This window comes from Mytilus trossulus, chromosome 2, assembly GCF_036588685.1.
Source record: "Mytilus trossulus isolate FHL-02 chromosome 2, PNRI_Mtr1.1.1.hap1, whole genome shotgun sequence".
Classification (NCBI taxonomy): domain Eukaryota; kingdom Metazoa; phylum Mollusca; class Bivalvia; order Mytilida; family Mytilidae; genus Mytilus; species Mytilus trossulus.
In genome coordinates, this window is record NC_086374.1 from 66,554,538 (window position 1) to 66,576,507 (window position 21,970).

The window sequence follows — 21,970 nt, forward strand, 5'->3', positions numbered from 1 at the left end:
AACAGTATACACACCAATTATTCTACTAAAGTTGACCTGGTATCGGTATTTTGAACAAATAAGGACACTGGTTATGAACATAAAAAATATTTTTCACATTAAATAAAAGTAAGATACAGATTTTCTACAGCTCTATAAATTTGGAAACAATTACTTTGGATATTGGGCTAAATACATAGCCCATAATATTGGTGATTGAATGACTTTTATTTTTCAGATACTCTGTAACATAATGTGACCCATGATCAGATTCGTGCACCTTACGAAATCTTTAAAATGCATGTAATGACTGTTGTATGACATGTATCTTTGGATATTTGTATGTTTTTTTAAAGTGTATATGTTTATCTGCATTGTGCATATGTATTATGCATATACATGTAAATCTGTAATATGTATTTAACTTTTTGAGGATTATATATGTCGGGTTTAAACCACCGATGAGCTTATTTTATACTGTTATGTGTGTACTAACTCTTTATTAAAATAAAGCTTTTGATTTGAATACAAATAGACAGGAAATACGAATAAGTTTAATTTCCAGTGTAGATTAGAAAATTATATAGGACGTATAAACAAACTAACCATGTTAGTAATAAATCCCAGGCTAACTTGTCCCTGTTGTTATATAAAAATGAATGGAAATTTAAGGTATCATTTATTGGGAAAATTCTCCTATTTATAGCTTGTTGTATTGTTTGAACACTTTTCTATGGTGGATAATAGATCATACCTATATTTAATGAACATATATATGATGTATATCGTTTTAGGAAGAGTATTTTCAACTGATGATAGGAGTCTAGAAAAGGTAAAATTTCCTGAGGCTGCTGGGCACGGTAGTTTTGTTTCTCAGGACTAGTATTTTGCGCACATCTTCTCCCTAACATTGTATATCATTCTGTTTAATTGTACTGAACTTGCAGTTAGATTCTAAAATAAGACATTTGATATTTATCTCGCTTCAAAAAGTTGACAGATTATATCAGGTGTAATTATTCATAATAACATGTTAGTCTAAAAAGTATTTTTTTAATGTTTGCATCGCACTCTGACGCCACGGTCTCGTGTTTTCAAGTTTACTCAAGCAAAATTACCAGCGTGACATTTTTTGGTTAACGTTGATAACTAAATGTCTGCATGTCAATATATATCCAACACTCTTGTTTGTTTATCATGGCACAACTGTCACGAAATAGAAGTTTCTTCAAAATTTAAGTTCTATTAAAGTGGAAAATATATATTGTAATAGTATTTCCACTGGAACAATTAAAAACGTTTCTATCCCTACGGAATATGCTTAATGGGCATAGAATAATTGTTTAAAATCATGAGAAACATATATTGTGGCACTGTTCATATCGAAGTTTCAACTTCTCAGAGGCGGATTTGTGGACATGAAGCAACCAACAATCAATCAATCAGAGGGGGATAGGGAGGGAGCCCAGGCCACCCTTTTCAGTAAAAAAATATGGTTGATTATATAGGTAATCATTGAAGCGTTACGGTATCGGCCCCCTCGTAGGCAGCCAGTGGGCCCCCACTTATGAGGATTTCTAGATCAACCACTGCTGCTGGTACAGCCGGAACAAATACACGTTGCTGGAATTTACTACAATTTTAAAGAAAATAAGAGAAAACAGAAGATCAGATGAATTTCCATCAACATATTGTTCTTTGAATTTTCAAATGCTAAATCTTAGGAGCTATATAACTGTCCACTGTAAATAATGTCAATTTTTCGCTAATGCAGATCCGTATTATCTCCAAATGGGTCATACTATTCCATTAAGGATATTATAGACCAGATGGGATACTATCTCATAATGACATTTTGCGCCTGTCCCAAGACAGGAGTCTTGTATGATTTTTATACGACTGGTCGTATATTGGTATCACGTCGTCGTCGAAGACATTTTAAAATTAGCTTGATTTTAACAAAAATTGAATTCTGTGGGTTCTTTGATATGCCGCTGAATTTAAACATGTACTTAGATGTTTGATTATGGGCCCAGTTTTCAAGCTGGTCCAAATCGGGGTCCAAAATTATTATATTAAGTATTGTGCAATAGCAAGAAATTTTCAATTGCACACTGAGTATTGCACAATAGCAAGAAATCTTCAATTGCACAGTATTGTGCAATATCAAGAAATCTTCAATAGCACAGTATTGCGCAATAGCAAGAAACATCTAATTGGTCCACATTAAGGTCTAAAGGGTCTAGAATTGAACATTATTTGATTTCATCAAAAATTGAATTCTTGGGGCTCTATGATATGCTGAATCTAACCATGTATTTAGATTTTGGATATTGGACCATAATAGTTAAATGTCCAATTTAAAATTTTTAAGTTTTTAAGTTTAACTTCTTAGACCACATTCATTCTGCGTCAGAAACCTATGTTGTGTCAACTATTTAATCACAATCCAAGTTCAGAGCTGTGTCAAGCTTAAATGTTGTGTCCATACTTGCCCCAACTATTCAGGGTTATACCTCTGCGGTCGTATAAAGCTGCGCCCTGCGGAGCATCTGGTTAATTTTAGTTAGTGTATATGTTTAGAACTTGAGTATGGCCTCTATGATTACTGGACTAGTACACTTGTTTAGAGGCCAACTGAAGCACGCCTTCGGATGCGGGATATTCCCACTGTGTTGAAGACCCATTGGTGCATGGTCTTTCGGCTGTTGTTCACTCTTTGATCGGGTTGTTGCCCCTTTGACACAGTCCCTCTATCCATTCTCTCTTTCCATTCTCAATTCTATTCTCAATTTTATCAATGTATATATTATGTCTGAATTTTTCAATTTCGGTAATATTGAAAAACGAATTTGTTAAGGTCAAAAGCAGCAACTTTTTGTTAGCAAATTTTCAAGTAAATGAATAAGTTGCTAGAATGATTACTGTTAAATATAATATATTCTAAGGCATCAAACTCATCAAACAATCCAGTTTTCAAAAAAAGCTACTGCACAAAAGGTGCCTTTTATGTTGAATCAATTGTACTTTGCAATATTTTCCATTGAAACAAAACAAAATCTTGTTATCAATATGATACTCTAACCGACTAATTGTGAGATATTCCCCAACCTGTAAAATGCACCCAAATTATCTTACTGATAGAGATTTAGAGATTGACACCAGTTGTTATCATGTACACTATTTGATAACAGTAAATGTATCAGATATATTTATCTTCCTTTATATCAATGGAATCTATATATTTAACTACATATACTAGGCAGTATGAATCGTGTATAGGTTTAAAATTTGTAGTTTAATACACAAGACTAGACACACGATCATTAAAGCTTTTGGCTCTAGATATGCATTTGTGCCCCACCCCGGCACCCCACCCCACGACATAATGCACTGTCTGTTCATATTTTGTGAAGGAGGCATGCAGTCTTTTTCTTTAATCAGTGGTATTTTCCTTATATTTTAAAGTAAATTGATATGTTTCAAAAATGCAGTAATTTAATAATTGACGTTCCTTTGAAAATTAGGGGGAGTATAAAACGTTGAGTTTCAAAACACTTAAACAATTTTCTTTTTTCTAAAGTTCCCGAAGTTTTCAAGACCATCATTTGTTATTAAATAGGGGGAGTTGATCAAATTAGCAATAGTACCTGTTTTGTCGAGTGCTGTAAGAAAACAAGAACGATTATTTCCAATTGTGGTCCTATCTTCTCAAAGTATCCTAGGAAAACTACGTGTCTGCTGGTTTTCTATCCGTATGAAAGCGAAAAGAACTCAGAATGTAAAGGTAAATTGTTTACAGAAAGGGCAGTAAATCAAACGCACACGTTGGGGTATTCATGTTTAGTAAATGACAAAAATCTGATGATACGAGCGAACTACTGTGGGTCAAGGTTCAAATCTCAGGGTCAGCTGATTTCTATATGGACAAGGTTTAATCGCTCCTGCAAACATTGTGAATTCGAAATCTCCACTGTTGGTCGCATTCTCTGCGAGAAAGACACTAAATACTAGTATGTGTTATAAAAAAACGATCTTTAAATAATAGTAAGTATGTATGCCGAAATTAAAAGAGGACTGTCTGTACCAAAAAAGTAGTTTCAAAATCATGAAATCCGTAGGATAATAAAACATATTATATATGGTCATTACATGTAAATGCAGTAGTCCTATAATATATGCCTTCGCATTATATATTCACTATTTGACGTTTTCATGCTGATATTTTCATTTTTTATTTTTTGTCTAATGCTCGGGTGGCACATTGATAGTAAAAAGAAAATATCAGAACCGCAAATGTAAATAGTGAATAAAGCCTCCGAGGTCATATGTTATAGGACTAGTAATTGCAGTTACCAATCTCTAGTATTATAGTAGCAAAGGATGTGAACTGCAGGCTATAGGATTTTTTTTCGTAAAAAATGGTTTGAATTTTTTAATTGTGTATTGAAATACATCCCTCGAATGACTTATAGTTCTGCCGGCTATATATGTCACTGTCTCGCGCATATATAAGAGTCCAGGTTTAACAAATATCAACAAAATTAGCTGATATGCAACCTAGATTTTCACTTCGACTACAAGTCACAACATTCACAAGGCAAATTCAAACGGACCTTTTAATATACAGCAGTTGATGCGAAGTCATCAAGAACACCGCACAATATCCGGTATGTTCTGTTTTACAGTCTTTTAACAACTAGCCACAATGATGTATAAAACAATCTTTATTTAATCAATCTTTTTACAGAACAAATGAGTTCGTTATATTCTTTCAAAAACATTTTTTATATTAATAGTTCCCTAGACAAAGTGCAGACCGTCATTTGCGATAATACACCAGAGGCGGAACTCAAATTGATAGAAAATAAACACCGGAGATTTTGGTAAACAAAAAATGAAAAAAAATGTAAATTGTGTGTGTGTGCATGGCTAAAGGGGTGAATAAATGATATATTTTTTGACAAACATGTTAGGTACTTTTCATGGCAGAATAACTGCAAATTGCAATCATTAAAAATACTCTCTTTACAACATTTTCATTTAGCTGAAATAACGTTTCATTAGCATATAGTTTGTTTAAAATGAAACAACACTATATTTTTATGTGTCTAAAGCGCTTTTCTGTCTTAACTTACATCAGGATTGCCCAAACCTGAATGTTTATCAGTGGTACGTAACAAAATAGCTAATATTGGATATCTTATATACTTTTTTTAAGTAATAAGCTCTTTCTGCATGTAAACCTTCTACTTTTTTTTAATTTTATATAAAACAACCAATGTCATCTACCAAGTTCTCTATATAAATAAACATTTTAAGTATCCTTTTTAAGACCTAGTAAAATTGTATACTCAATTGTATGAACCTTTCTTAAAACCCCGTATTTCACAACCCTATAGATCTGGTATACTAGTAATTAAAGTTGGGTGTAACCAATGCGGCAAAGATTTTAAAGTTGTTAATCAACTTACTAGTATTTGGAAATCAATACTTTTATATTTTTTTTTTACACTCTTTTATGTCTAGTTCTTACAGTTAATTCTATTTTATATATAAGATCCATTCATGATGGGAAAAGATGAGTCAAAGAGTATGCCTTAAAATATTAATTCGTCTACACTTGATATTTCTTTATTTAATACATGCAGATCCATGGACACCCTTACGTGTATACAATAAAATACTATTTTAAAAACATATCATATGATAAAAAAAAAATACAGAATTTATTTTCAAATTCCACTTTTTACGGTACAAGCACATAGCATTAGAGCAGCTTGTAATTTGATATTAGATATTACCCTGTGTCCTCAACAAAAGGCATACAATATACTATCATCAACTTAAAACAATGATATGTATCAAGACAATTAGTATAGTAGTAATAAGTACAAGTTATAACAACACGAACACATGTTACCGGAACTCTTCTTTTTTTTTCACTATAGAAACAGATCGCTTGTAAATGAAATATTGAAGCTAGGATTATTGATTGGTTTGTGTTTAACGCCAAATTCAGCACATTTTGGTCAGAAAACTTTTACTCTGTTCATGAGAGTACAAAACACGAAATCCTGTATTTTGATAGGTAAGTAAGTAAGTAAGTAAGTATTTTTTATTGGTTTGAAATCCAAAATTACCGTAAGGATTGATACCAAGACAATACACATTGGTTATACACAAATATACAAACATATATATCATACCAAATTCATAAACATTGTATATATTTATTTATCATATACTTAGCATTAATATGATTGCTTTTGCATATGTGTAACGAACGGAAGTACACAAGCCATAATTTCCCACCCAGGCTGATAACCCATATCAGCCCAGTCTGATAACCCATATCAGGGGCGTCTCGTGCAAAAACCCATAACAGTGCTTCTCGTGCAAATTACTTCCGGTGTTTCCGGTATCGGTTGTTTATTTTTCCATTGTGACGTCAGATATTGATGACGACGTCAAAATTTACGGGAACTTTTGTGGGGATAGTTTAGTACTTACTAACAAATGCTATTGGCAATGATGAATCATTTTATAGTACAACAAACATGGAGTAATAATGATCATGAAACTCTTCCAAATATTCAATGTTTCAAAATGCCTCTATAGGAAATGTTACCATACAATCATGAATGTACATATATATGGAGGTAGTGATGCTGTTGGTTGACAATTATAGTATATTGGATTCATAACTTAACTTCTTTATAAAATTTTTGACTGTTTGAGTTGTTGTATTTTTTTTATTTTATTTTTGCCTTACATAAAACTATTGACGGAAGTATATGATAAAGCGATTAATACATGGCCTTTTCCATATCAGCCTGGGTATCACCCCTCGACTTATATCAGCGCCTCGACTCCGTCTCGGGCTGATATGGGGGTCTCGGGATGATATCCAGGCTGATATGGAAAAGGCCATGTATTAATCTCTATATATATTTATATATATATATATATATGAGGAGGTGGTACCACAAAGTTATTTAGTACGAAATAAAGCATTTCTAGAAATGTACATGTCGCTTATAGATTTAACAATAATTCTAATTACATCACTGGTCTCACCACACGTATACAAAAGTTAAATTCTTGCTTCATTTGTCACATTTAAAAAAGATGATAGGTTGATTTCTGAGTCTTTGAGTAGATATCGTATTCAAACGATTAGTGACTGCAAAGTCAATAACTTCTTTAGGAACACAAACAAGTCCGCTCAGGAGTTGCACCCTTGGGGTCTGAGAGCATGTTAATCTATGCAAAAATCGATGTCATTATAAAAGGTACCAAAAAAAAATCTCAAACTAGTTTCTATTTTAAGCTACAGTCGGACACCTGGAAAATATTTCCATTAGATTATGGGTTTTTTTAATCAATATTTCACTATAGTGTTTTACCTTTATCTTGAAAAAAACCCAACGAAAACATGTACAGTTGAAACTTAAAAATAAACGCTAAACAAGTTTTAAAAAATAAGTCTACAGTATAAATGATTAAGGAATGACTGTAATATTTTTTCTGTCTATGAAGAAATAACATAAAAAATTATTTTACAGTGTGCACCAAATTTTTTATGTTATTTCGAATAGACAGAAAAAATATTACAGTCATTTCTTATAATTTAATTCTAAATTTCATTTTAAAGTAAAACCGTAGAAAACCATGAAAAAACGTTGATGACGTCACGGTCACATGACTAAATTATGTATATGGGCTCATAACAAAATAACGTCAGCCAATCAGAAGGCGTGTTGCATCCAAAATTAAATTGTTAATGGATAGACAAAAACTGTCAGACTACAAAAAAAGCTATTGCCAAGGTTTTTATGAAGGAAATAAAAACGTTCATCTCAAACAAGATGGCATTACGACACATGTACTTGTCTCTACAATTACAATAGAAAAACTAACTATGTACGTGTTACGTTAAGGTACTAAAGAGTAAAGTTATTTTTTACAGAGACGGGTACTTGTGTTTAACGACCTGCTTATAAGACTTAGTATTCATATGTTTCTATCTTATTTTCTGACTAGAAGTCATTATTCATTTATGAATGTTATGATAGAACAAATGAATATTTTTCTGTATAAGGATACAAGACGATATAGCACAAGCGAATGGTAAAAAAAGCACAAGGACAGTGGTTCTATACTTGCAATTTTTTTTACAAAATAACGTGCCAATGTCCTTTCTCTATAGTATTTAAAGGGGTAACTATATGCTAATCATATCGAACCCGTTTATAATCAAGCTCTGGACTGCTTTATTTCTAATATAATGGACAATGAGGACCGATTCGGATCCAAACTTTCTGAGGTATGGCTTCATTATTATCCTGTTATGAACATTTTTAAAGCAACATTCAAATCAATATTAATAGAGAATAATTCAGATGCGGATTTGGGTTGGCATGGGTCTGACACCCTAATGGAGCTTCATAAATAACAAAAGCATTGTCATGACCCCCTCATTGAGTTTTAATATGATAAATTATCATCCCTGCAACTGCAATTCAAAATCTTTATTATTTTTTACAAGGATAATTTCAAATATATTATGAAAAACGGAGGCGGATCCAGAAATGTTCATAAAGAGGGGGCACTGACTAATAGAGAGGGGGTCATGCTTCAGTGATTCCCTAAATAATCCACAAAATTTTTACTACAATTGGAGGGCCCGGGGCGGGACACCCTGTCCCCCTAACTTTGCCTCTGGAAAATGATATGGTTAAATGTTTCTTACCTTGGATATCTATTCAGATTTATACCAGAAAAATATAGACCTGCTAGTAATCCACTATCAATATACAATCATCCTGACCCGCGTACACTTAACTATAAACAATACACGAATGTCCAATGCAATGAAGAGGCAACATGCATTGTAGATTAATCCTCACGTGTAAATCTGATACTAATTGTAAACGTCAGCGGCGCAAGAGGAAACATATGTTCGATATATCATAGACTAACATTCTGATCAAATGGGAACGAAATTTCATACAATGAACTTTGAGTAGTGAGAATTTGAATAATAGCACTTTAAAAAATATTTCTGAAGGGTCTTTGAATGCTTAATGTGTCAAATGACTATGTCTGAGCATTAGATTCGAAAAATAAACTTGAATAGCCTGTTTCGATATTGACTTCAAACTTTTAAAAAATGTCAACAAAAACTGTTAAAAGAGAATCTCAAAATGCTTATAACGGCAACGGTTTGCTTTGGCGTTGGTTTTTTTTTAAATTTTAACTGAGCCTTTGTAGAAAACCTTCCATATATTAAAAATTTAAACATGAAAATTTCCAAAGATATGCATTTCAAGTAGTCTCTAAGCGGCGTCTCGTGTTTTTTTTGTCTTCTTCTCTTGTTTGATATAAAAGAGGCGAAAGATACCAAAGGGATACCTTAACTCATAAATCAGACTGACCATGCCATGGCAAAACAAAACACAAAATAATCAAAAGACAAACAACAAACACAGAAAACTAACGAATGTACAACACGAACTTCACATCAAACATAGAGAGTTATTGCAGGTGCTCCGAATAGTAAGGCAGATCCTGCTCCACATGTTGCACACGTTGTGTTACTCGTGTAAGTATAAACATAATGTTAAGTCAGAATCTGCTTATCCTTGTCGTTATGTCACACCGACCTTGTTTTTTTGCTACATATTAAAGATTAAAAGATGTAAATTCACAACACGTCCTATAATAAAATTACCTTGTCTGAGTTATCTCCCCATATTTGGCAAAGTTGAAAAAAAAATGAATCAAACACAAATATGGTTGGTATTTTTTTATAAATTACAGCCGTAAATTTGATAAAACATAATTTTCTACATTTACATTGTCAACGTTTATTTGTTCCACCTAACAGAAGTTCCAATGGAAACTTTGTCATAAACAATTAATTAAGTTATGTTAAGGGGCCAGCTGAAGGACGCCTTCGGTTGTGGAAATTTCTCGTTACATTGAAGACCTGTTGGAGAACTTCTGCTGTTGTTTTTTTCTATGGTCGGGTTGTTGTCTCTTTGACACATTCCCCATTTCCATTCTCAATTTTATTGTCATAATATCTTTGAATTCCCGTTGGAACAAATATGCTATACCATTTATTCTGTAAGGAACATATACTGCAATATTTATTCCTGTGGAAATAATATTCCAGAATATCTTTTCCTTTTGGAACTTATATTATGAAGGAACTTCTATTCCGTGACATATTTCATTAAAGATATAGACCAATTATTATCTGCTACATCCCCAAATCCAAGATGGCGGAAGACACCTCAGCTACCTTAACCGACTGTCCAAGGGCTGTATAGCCAGTCCAAGTCATTAAAAACTCTGATCGTAGTACACAGCTTAATAGCAAAGTAATATTTTAACTCTTGGATGGGTATTCAAGGTGCGATTTATCCCCCCCCCCCCCTGAGACAAGATACTTGCATGATTTACGTTGGTCGTTCTATTTTATACTTTTTTATATTTGTTATGGATATGATATAAACCTACATGAAAAAAATACAATAGGACATAACGTATATATCATTACTCATCATCAGACGACCATACAATCCCTCGTGGGTTTAAAGCTGTAATAATGGAGAATTCAGTGTCAAAATAATTATCCTTCTGCCATTGCAGGGTAATTAATTCGTACAAAATGGGTTTTCTTTCTCGAAAACGAATGTACCATACACACTACATACTGTTAATCGAAACTTTATTCGAGTGAGACTTTGAACATTGTTGAAAGTTAACTGACTCGCCACTAAAAGTCATTAATCAAATACATAAGCCCTCTTGAGGGAATTATCTTTAAACAAAATTAACGTCTAGACATTTTAATCATTGATATGATGTGTTTTAATTCCATACCAATTGTAAGCTTTTCAGTCTGCAATTGCATCAAGCTAAAATTCGGTCCTTTCAAATCATGAAGCCAAATAAAAAGCAATGAAGTATTTTAGAGTATTCAAATAAGGAAATGTCGTATATAACGAAATATTTTCCTCACCATAGCAATCTTATTTTTAGCTCACCTGGCCCGAAGGGGCAAGTGAGCTTTTCCCATCACTTGGCGTCCGGCGTCCGTCGTCCGTCGTCTGTCGTCCGGCGTTAACTTTTACAGAAATCTTCTCCTCTGAAACTACTGGGCCGAATTTAACCAAACTTGGCCACCATCATCATTGGGGTATCTAGTTTAAAAAATGTGTCCGGTGACCCGGCCAACCAACTAAGATGGCCGCGACGGCTTAAAATAGAACATGGGGGGTAAAATGCAGTTTTTGGCTTATAACTCAAAAACCAAAGCATTTAGAGCAGATCTGACTGCGTAAAATTGTTCATCAAGTCAAGATCTATCTGTCCTAAAATTTTCAGATGAATCGGACAACCCGTTGTTGGGTTGCTGTCCCTGAATTGGCAATTTTAAGGAAATTTTGCTGTTTTTGGTTATTATCTTGAATATTATTATAGATAGAGATAAACTGTAAACAGCAATAATGTTCAGCAAAGTGAGATTTACAAATAAGTCAACATGACCGAAATGGTCAGTTGACCCCTTTAGGATTCTCTGATACTACGGGGCCAAATTAAACCAAACTTGGCCGCAATCATCATTTGGGTATATAGTTTAAAAATTGTGTGGCGTGACCCGGCCAACCAACCAAGATGGCCACAACGGTTAAAAATAGAACATAGGGGTAAAATTCAGTTTTTGGCTTGTAACTCAAAAACCAAAGCATTTAAAGCAAATCTGACATGAAGTAAATTATTTATCAGGTCAAAATCTATCTGCCCTGAAATTTTCAGATGAATCGGACAACCCGTTGTTGGGAGCTGCCCCTGAACTGTGAATTATAAGGAAATTGAGCTGTTTGTGGTTATTATCTTGAATATTATTATACATCGAGATAAACTGTAAAAAACAATACATGTTGGCAAAGTAAGATCTACAAATAGGTCAACATGACCAAAATTGTCAGTTGACCCCTTAAGGAGTTATTGCCTTTTATAGTCATGTTTTAACCATTTTTTCGTAAATCTTAGTAATCTTTTACAAAAATCTTCTCCTCTGAAACTACTGGGCCAAGTAAATTATAGATAGAGATAATTGTAAGCAGCTAGAATGTTAAGTAAATTAAGATGTACAAACACATCACCATCACCGAAACACAATTTTGTCATGAATCCATCTGCATCCTTTGTTTAATATTCACATAGACCAAGGTGGGCGACACAGGCTCTTTAGAGCCTCTAGTTTCATTAGTTATTACTATAACGGTATTCAAGAAAAAAAAAATCCATGTACATAAAGCCTCGTTTCTATACCTCTAAATATGTGGATGCTATATTTCTTTTTATATAAGCTAGAACACACCCGCGACATAGTGAGTTAGTGACTGAATTAAAGTACATAGTCTAATTTTTGTCACGGATTTTTAGTATTCGTATTGTCATCCGATCCAATCTTTTCTACTGTAAACGGTAAAATTCCGCCAAAATAACTTCCATTTAACATAGTATACAGCAAGATAGGAAAACGCCATGCTGCATTAACTATTCTTGAATTTCAAAACCTCATAGTAAGATGGTATATACTTATGACGGCTGAAGTTGTTTGGGACACTTTATAAAAAAGGGTTATAGAGTGGAAACTTAGAAGTTAGCTTGACGTATTTGAACATATGTTTACATCCACAATACAACATTTCCAGAGACAAAATGATATAATTAACTTTGAACAAAAATCATCATTGCAGACTCAACACGAAAAAGTACAGCTGAGTCACACGAGTATATGCTATCGTGTGCATTTTTGGTAACTTCTAGCATCTTTAAAATGTGGTCCACGAAGCAATACATCCGCACAATCTTCATTTCCTTTATGAACAGCTAACACTATTGGAGTTTGGTCCTGAAAAATTATGAAATTAAAGTATGATAATACACATCGTCAAAATTACATCAATTGTATTTTTCGGTTTACGTCCAATGGCAAATATTTTATGCATGTTCAGGACAAGAACAACTTAAAAATTTGTAAGGGTTCCGCGGAACCCAGTATCTCGCCTACTGTTGCTATAAATTGCAGGCTCAACAAAAATGAGGAAAAAAATCAATAAAATATTCCTCTTGATACAATCTTTTGATTTTAAGAATCTTCTGTCCAAGTTTGGTAAAAATCCAGAATAGTTTATGAATCTGATAAATGCTTTAAAAACTTTAACTGCAGACTTTATACATATGTAATGTTAACTGGAAGAAAAACTAAGTCCATTCAAATGTAAAATATGGAAAAAATGGATCTATTTTTTTACAAAATTTACTTCTGGATATTATCTTATGATCCTAAATAAGCTTCTGTCCAATTTTGGTACAAAACCAGGATAGTTCTAAGAAAGTTATTAAATTTTTAAAAACTTTAACCACAGAGTGAATGTAATGTTTCCCCGCAGAAAAACTAAGTCCATTCAAATGTAAAATATGGAAAAAAGGGATTTATTTTTTTACAAAATTTACTTCTACTATCTTATGATCATAAACACGCTTCTGTGACGTTCTGTCCAAGTTTGGTACAAACCCAGGATAGTTTAAGAAAGTTATTAAAATTTTAAAAACTTTAACCACAGAGTGAATGTAATGTTTCCCTGCCTAAAAACTAAGTCCACTTACAAGTAAAATATTGAAAACTGTTTTGTTTTTTTTCAAAATTTACTTCTGGATACTATCTTATGATCATAAACAAGCTTCTGTCCAAGTTTGGTAAAAAATCCAATATATTTAGTCCACTCAACTATAAAATGTAGGATCATGTAAATTTGTACACAGATCTCACTGACCTACATTTTCCACTTCACTGACTTTGGTAACATTAAAAATCCAATTTCATATACAACAAATGTATATCTCAGCAACTAAAAGGTGTCAGATCATGCAAACTTATATATACTCTCAGAGTCTCAGTTAGTAACTCAGCTTCCAGGCAAAAGAAGGTCACAGTGATCACATTTTACACTATTGATTTGTACTGTATTTTATATGATATCTTAAATACAAAGTATCTAGTCAAGACTGCCACTGGTTCTTATGTGCCACAATTATGACAATGAAGATAATTTTGTGATGTAGATAACTTATGTTTATCACAAACTTGGTCGCATGCTGCATATATGCAAATTTATACCAAAAAGAACAGTTCAGCTGTATTGATTTAAGGTAGACAGTAAAGGTCACACCTATTAAATATACATGTAGACCTTGAATTTGCATTGGACACTATAATGCTGCCTATAGCATATATAGTGTCAATTATTGCATGCCAAAGTGTCATTGTACACAAAACAAAAACCACTCAAAAGGATGTCCATCATATGCAGAAGCAATATAAAATGCATACCCATCAGCTGACCTAATTATTGCAATCACTTCAAAAACCTGGCCATATATCATATTATAAAACGCTTAAGGAGTACCTTTGTTAGTCAGGTATAATACAATCTTTTTAAATTGATGTTGTAATGCATGATTGGATTAATCTTGTACTCACTGAAATAATATATTGATTTAGTAGTTTATTTGTATATATTACACCTTTTCATTACAAATAATTTATTTTTCAGGTAAATGCAGCATCAGAATATTCCCCAGGAAAGTTTACCCAGAGAGTTTGGGAAAGTATGAATAAGAAATTAGAGAGGGAAACAGATAACCAGAAAACAAAGATTTTAAAAGAAAAGAATTGCCACTATTAGTAATATGATATATCTGACTGGGAGCAACATGTACTATTCAATATGGAAGGATTGACAATTTTGACTGAGAACAAAGTGAACTCTAATAATGCTATGACTATCAATCAATACTTGACTGAATCAGAGGAGTAAACTATTTACATATTTGTAAATATAACAGTTATATGTTTGCTTGATTATTGAGGCATTCAAAATAAAGAAAGTTGAAAAACCTTTGAAAAAGTTATAATTTCATAATGTTTTGATTATGTTACTATGACAACTGAAATATATAATGTATTATCATTATGCTTCATCAACTTAAATCATTTATTGAGGAAAAGGTGACAAAGTCTTTTTATCCATTTACTTGCACGACTGTTATCTATGAATCGATATTTAAAAAAAAAAATATTTGGTGATTTTTGCTAACTTCTGACTAATTTATTTTGCTCATTTAATACCACTGTAATGCTAATATAAGCTGCATTATAATGTATCATAGTATTTGTTTACATTTACATAGCAGCCATGTGCTGTTGCTCTAAAATCATGGGATTTGATCTTCTATTGTCTGTTGGGTTGTAACTCTTGCACATCAGAACAATGCAAAAACTTGAATTTTCCAACTTCGTGTCCTGTTGCCATGGTAACCGTTGTTCATAGAAACAAAATAAATGTTCTCATTTCATTGCCTTGTGAAACTGTATTATTCTGTGTTAGTTTAACAAAGAATATGACAACATATGTCACACTTTGGTGAAGTTTGGTCACCGATGATGAATGATATACAAAAAACTGCTGTTGATCACTGTTTCCTTAGGGGTCACAAAAACGTTTTTGGGGCAAAAAATAGTCTGGTGACCCATATTTTTTTTTATTTCTTTTCAAAGCTCATTGTAATGACCATCTTATGTCAAATTAAAAAAAATATTCATTGGACCATTTTTTTGGAAATTTAAGAAAAATAGAAATTTTTAACAAAATCTGTGTTTTTTTTTGTGGTGCAGTGTTGATGAAATTGTAGCCGAAATCAATTAAAATGAATAAAACTGCCATTATTTGTGTTTTATTTTCATTTTAAATAATAATTTTGTAATAATTGTAAAACAAACCTTTCAAAATACTTTCAAAGGCTTAAAAAAAATCCAGAGTTTCTACATGAGGTATGTATTTATGCATACACGTGATATACCAACTTTGGCGACCGTTACCATGGAAACGAGTCTGGTGACATACTATTTTTAACTCAAATTTTTATAGAGGCCATTGCATAGTATATGTATGCAAATTTAAAAAAAAATTCAATGGGGGAAAAAAAATTACTATATCTGTAGGGTGCCACCTTAAGAAAGTTATTAAAATTTTAAAAACTTTAACCACAGAGTGAATATTTGTGGACGCCGCCGACGACGACGACACCGACGACGGAATGTAGGATCGCTTAGTCTCGCTTTTTCGACTTAAGCCGAAGGCTCGACAAAAATGATAAGATACACTATGTAGGTTCTGCTGTACAATGTAGAAGTGGGTAATTGGGTACCGCCACAAGAAAACTATAGGGTATGTCATATAGGGACAGAAATTTTTCCTAGCAACAGGCCATCAACGGACCCATACGATAAATTTCTGTGCTCCCAAATACGAGGAAATATTATTTTGCTGGAAAAAACTTCTGATATTAATGCTATGCGTTTTGTCGTATTCGCATTTTCGACTTTAAATTGTGTTCTTGTTTCGAATTCGAACTTTTTTACCTATATATATATATATCGATACAAAAGGCTAAATTGCCGACATAGATGTCAGTTCCAGTTGTAACATATAATCTGGGCTATTCATAGGTGAGAATATAAGTTAACCAAAATTGCACTTCAGTTTTCCCTTTGTAAGACTTCAAGTTATGATGTGTGTCAACATTCAATGATATTAATAAGCCCTAAAACATGCACCGATAACCGAAAAGAACATATTTTGTTTAGGGGCCAACCGAAGCCCGCCTCCGGTAGCGGGATTTTCTCACTGTGATAAAGACTTCGATTGTTTGTCTGTTCATTGGTCCGAGGGTGGTCTCTCTGGCACATTCCTAATTTCCATTCTGAGTAAATCTCAATTTTATTAACACTTCTTAGAGTTAAAATATTTACAGATTATCGTTGGTCATCTCAACGAGATTGAATTTCTAGCAAAAGTGAGAAAAATAATCAAGTTGAGATGACCAATGATAATCTGTTTATAATCTGTTTATTGGTATTTTACCTATGACGACGTTTTTAACTTCATTGACACCGTGCAAGTGCGCCCTTAGTTTCTAGCGACAGTTTTCCATCACTCTACTGTGCTGAGAAAAGAAATCATCAGTTAGTAAGATCAAAGGAAAATTTCGAAAAATGGCGATAATGACTTCTATCATTTTAAGTTTATGAAAGATTGTGACATACTTTTCTTACCTTATAATTTTTAAGATTTTTGTCAGCTCCTCTTTCTACCAACAACGTCACATCATTAACGTTGCCCACACTGACGGCAATGTGTAAAGCTGTGTTATTCTGAAATCAGAATGTCAATAATCTGTTATGTCCGCTCATAGGTAAATCATTTAAATATCCAAATCTACTTAAAAAGTTACTATAAAAACAAGCAATTTGAGTAAAAAGGAAAGAATTATTATGACCGCATTTCTTTCTAACCAAAATTTTGTAAACGTTGTGTCGCGTTTGTTGTTATTTTCTAAACTCTACAAAAGTATAGTTAAATCAGTGTTAACTGACCCTGTTTGAACTTTCAATAATGCATGCACATGTTGTTGGTAAACAGGCTTTTTACAAACGTAGAAACAAATACTTCGTTTAATCAGGTTGAAGTAAGAAACAAATGTAGCGTTTATACTAACAAACAACAAACTGCAGACACATTTTTATCGTTTGCATAGTTTGTCAACGTTTATGTAAACTTTGCAATCGTATGTCTAAAAAAAATGACCAAAACGTGTGCGCGCTTAGCCGTTTGCATCGTTTGTTAGAAAGAAGTGAACCCTATAAAAAAATAAAAATAAAAAAAAAAGCTGTAAAAGGTGACACTAAGCAAACCGTGTTGGTATTACATTTGTTACATTTATTTATTGTTGCTTTGGTTTTCTATTTTTGTGTTTATATACTGATGTTTGTCTCTAGTATGTATATAATAGTCTTACACTATGACCTTGTGTCGTTTTTCGTCTTTTTGCCATGGCGTAGTCGGTTTGTTTTCTCACGCTTGTCATTTTGATTATTCCTTTGATATATTTCGCCTCTGTTTTAGAAACAATGGTACCTGGGTACTAACATCGTTAAATTATTTTAAAAGTTTTATTTATTCCATTTAACAATTAGAATTATTTAAGAAACACAAAATTACGTACATTTTTATCTCTGGCATCAATAAATGCACCACCTTTGGTAATCAGCATGTCCATGCATTCTGTTTTATTTCTTGCAGTTGCACAGTGTAATGGGGTACGATGCTGTTATATATAATATGAAATAAAGCTTTAAAAAAATTGCACAAACAAACTAGTACCTAGGAATTGCAATAGAAATTAGCCATTTCATATAATGAAATTTAACATATTCGAGTGTCATTTGCGCTGGAATAGGCATCAATGGTTTTAAACTAGTAATTTTGGGGCCCTTTATAGCTTGTAATTCGATGTGAGCTTAGGCTCCGTGTTGAAGGCCGTACATTTACCTATAATGGTTTACTTTTAACAAAAAAAATATTTGGATGGAGCGTTGTCTCATTGGCACTCACACCACATCTTCCTATATCTATCATACATTGTACATTCTACCACTGAGGTAACGCGTCAAAAGCTATTTCACAAACATGTGGCATATATGCACGTACTCAAACCACGACTAAAATGAGTGATACAAAAATGTCATGCGAAAGGATTAAAATTAAAAGCTTATTATGCGAATAATAAAAACAAGCTGCACAAAGGACTTGCCTCTACTTTGTCTCTAGCTTCTGTATTAGCACCATACTTCAACAATATGTTTACACTTTCTGTGTGTCCCTCTCTGGCGGCATGATGCAAAGCTGTGTAGCCCTACAATATTTATTAAACTAGTATCTATTCAAGTTTGTTTTGTTGAATAACAAAAAAAAGCTAAAAAAAAAAAAACCTTAAACTTGCTACAGTATAAATTGTGAGCTCTTTGTGGAAAATTTACCTCTATTGTCAGTAGGTTTTTTTTTAAACTTTTTTTTATCAAATGACCGCTCCACTCACATCCTTATATTGGTTATACAGCTTCTTTGACTGACACTCTAAAAGGTTTTTCCTGGAAAGCCGACAAATAGTAAAAATACTTTATAAATAAAGCCAGGGAAAAACTTTTAGGAGTTTTGGGTCCGGACTCCCCATCATAGTACTTTGTTTGCGGACCTTTTTTTGATTCGAGCGTCACTGATCTAAGTAAAACACGCGTCTGATTTACAAAATTTCAATCCTTGTATCTATTTAGTATATATGATCATGAAACTCGAAGTGTGAACATAATATCTGTATATGATGATGGAAGTTTTTAACGACCTTGACTGGCTATACAGACCTCGCACGGATGGTTATCTGTCTATTAATGATGCTCAAGGGGACCCTTTATCCAAATATTGTCTTCCACGAGAAATGAAAATTTACATAATGTCTATATAATATGGAATAACTCAACATCTCGGCTGTGTATACATCTGCCAGAGAGTAATCTTTCCATGTATATTATCTGTATATAATGATACCCTAAGGGATGTCTGTATTAAAATGATCCCCACGGGAAATGACTTTTGATAATTCTTTATATTAACGATGACTGAAGATGCTACAGGTAACATATACCAAAATCTGATGTGCACGATTGCAAAGTTCAATGTACATGGATATTGCATCGGCCTTTACAACGACGGATAAACAAGTGGAATATTCACGATAGCAAAACAATTAAAGATCATTGAAATTGAGAATGGAAGTGGTGAATGTGCCACAAAGACAACAAACAGAACAAAGCGCAGAAAACAGCCCAATTGTTTAGAATGGTATTAAATGGGAACGCATGTCCTATTGCAGCTAGCCTGTTCTGTAATTGGTTATCTGGATTAACGGGCGTGGTTTATTATTCGACACGACTGTTACCACACAAAGCAGAACATGCTTACACTTTTCGATACGTCTCCTATTTGTTAAATTTTGTTTTGCGTGTGTTTGACTATTTATTTGTTTGCGCTTATCTAGCTGTGGTGTAATTAACGGGGTAATTAAACCCTTTTGTGATTCTGTGTCAGGGGCGATTTTCTGATTTGGTCGTCCAAAATCAGAAAATTCCAACAAACACAGAATATTTATAAATTGGTCTTAAGACAACCATTTCTGTAATTGTATTTTTTTCTTCTCCTTTTTCTTTGAATTGTCAATAATTAAAAACCCTTGATTATGGCTTATAATAAAAGTCTTGTTAAAATAAAATAGAAACCATTTATTTACCAATATGGTATGTACATGGTAAATGACTTACAAAATTTGATGGAGAGACAAAATTGGCATCTGCTCCGAGTTGTAATAGTTTCTGGACCTGCGCTGTTCGTCCGAACTTTGATGCATTAGCCATTTCCTGTTAAAAATACAACCGGATTAAAGATAAATCGATGTTCTGAATGCTCAACTGGTAAATTGTGTTGCAATACTTTGAGAGTTTGGATGTGGAGTCCTTCTTTTCTTTATTTTATATATTTTTGCTTTGTTGATACTTACTTATTTTTATGCTCAATTTATAAGGGGGAGGACAGGGGTAAGGGAGACAGGGAGAAAGGGGGTAGGAGAAAGGAGAGGAAGGCTGGGAGAAAGGAGAAAAGGTTGAAGAAAAAAATAAAATATGAAAAAATAAAATATCTCTCTTTTTTCCGGTAAATAAAAAAATAATAAAATAAGGAGAAGAGGGGTAGGAGAAAGGAGAAGAGGGGTAGGAGAAAGGAGAAGAGGGGTAGGAGAAAGGAGAAGAGGGGTGGGAGAAGGGAGAAAGGTACCCCCTGTCCTCCCCCTCATTTATGGGCACTATGTTTTCTGGTCTGTGTGTCCGTTCGTTCGTTCGTCAATCTGTCACGCTTTAGGTTAAAGTTTTTGGTTGAGGTAGATTTTGATAAAGTTGAAGTCCAATCAACCAGAAACTTAGTACACATGTACCCTATGATATGATCTTTCTCCTCGTAATGCCAAATTTTAACCCCAATTTCACGGTCCACTGAACATAGAAAATGATAGTGCAAGAGGGGCATCCGTGTACTATGGACACATTCTTGTTTTAAAATAGAACGAAACAGAAGAAAAGAAAAGGAATGCATGAAAAAAGATAATAAATAAAAAGAAAACATTGTACATGCAAGAGCTTAAAGTTAAATCTCACCCTGTTAAGCCGAAGTTTGTTGTCCTCTCTGATTTCTGTCCGTGATTTTATTCTTATATCTCGGTCAATATTCATCTTGAACGTAATCAATATATCTTCGAATCACAAGTTGAAGATATCTTCAAGTATTACGAAAAACAATAAATTGTCGTTTTTTTCTACGAACAATATCGAGTTCCATCGGATACCATATTAAACAATCGACTTTTAGTTCAACAAATCGTCCAGCCGAATTTTAGGCACGGATTTCATTTACCAGAAGTTTGTCCTTAGTGAGACAATGCAGCACATAGACTCGTAGTAAAAATTCTTGTGTAATCGAATTTAAAACATGTTTTGTCCTTCATTCACGGCAATATTAATATTTCAAAACAAGTGCACAACAGTATTTGACAATTACTTATCTAAAACAATTTAAAAAGAAAAAAGATTAAAATACACTTTGTTTTAACAATCATGTTAATTAAACTGTGAGCAATTAAATGCTTCTCACAAAAAGATCTTTACGTTTCATTTCAGTTGTAAAAGTTTTAACACTTGAGAGGTTACACTTTTTTTTACATTATAACTATATGCAAGGACATATAACATATTGAATAACATGTTCGATCCTTACTCTTGTGAAGTGAAACAAATGCTTTGTAACAGTTCATGAAAGTGCAATTATTGAAGATCCCCATACATTTTTTTACTTGCAGAATTTTGTACAATTTATAACGGAAATATGAAATATGACAATGTATCCCAAAATCTATAAATGTGAAACAAACGAGTTTATCAAAACAAACGTTACCCCTGTCTTCA

General features: G+C 33.1%; 2 protein-coding genes across 3 annotated transcripts in view; both read right to left on the bottom strand.

Annotated features, from left to right (window-relative positions):
* Positions 1-8,840, bottom strand: part of LOC134707828 (ceramide synthase 5-like) — a 39,387-nt gene extending 30,547 nt beyond the window's left edge. Inside the window, exon 1 of one of the 2 annotated variants that reach the window (XM_063567901.1) lies at positions 8,735-8,840. The gene's annotated coding sequence lies outside the window, so the exon portion shown is untranslated. Of the gene's footprint in view, positions 1-3,629; positions 3,829-8,734 lie in introns of those variants that run through there. The other variant, XM_063567900.1, reaches the window with a different exon arrangement.
* Positions 8,841-12,769: 3,929 nt separating this feature from the next.
* On the bottom strand, positions 12,770-21,460 carry LOC134705339 (ankyrin repeat and SOCS box protein 8-like). Its single transcript, XM_063564085.1, has 6 exons — positions 21,167-21,460; positions 20,282-20,377; positions 18,721-18,822; positions 18,133-18,234; positions 17,183-17,281; positions 12,770-12,916 (listed from the first exon to the last, which is right to left on the bottom strand). The coding sequence occupies exons 1-6, from the start codon at positions 21,239-21,241 to the stop codon at positions 12,803-12,805; spliced, it is 588 nt and encodes a 195-aa protein (XP_063420155.1). The 5' UTR covers positions 21,242-21,460; the 3' UTR covers positions 12,770-12,802.
* Between the last annotated feature and the right edge of the window lie 510 nt (positions 21,461-21,970).

What these genes read in the sequence shown, in the direction of transcription:
- LOC134705339 (XM_063564085.1), bottom strand. Translation starts at nt 21,241, where the DNA reads ATGAATATTGACCGAGATATAAGAATAAAATCACGGACAGAAATCAGA. An exon ending in AAGCTAGAGACAAAGTAGAG is followed by an intron (nt 18,235 to 18,720) that starts GCAAGTCCTTTG and finishes TATATATAACAG; the next exon opens with CATCGTACCCCATTACACTG. An exon ending in AAAATCTTAAAAATTATAAG is followed by an intron (nt 12,917 to 17,182) that starts GTAAGAAAAGTA and finishes ATAATTTTTCAG; the next exon opens with GACCAAACTCCAATAGTGTT.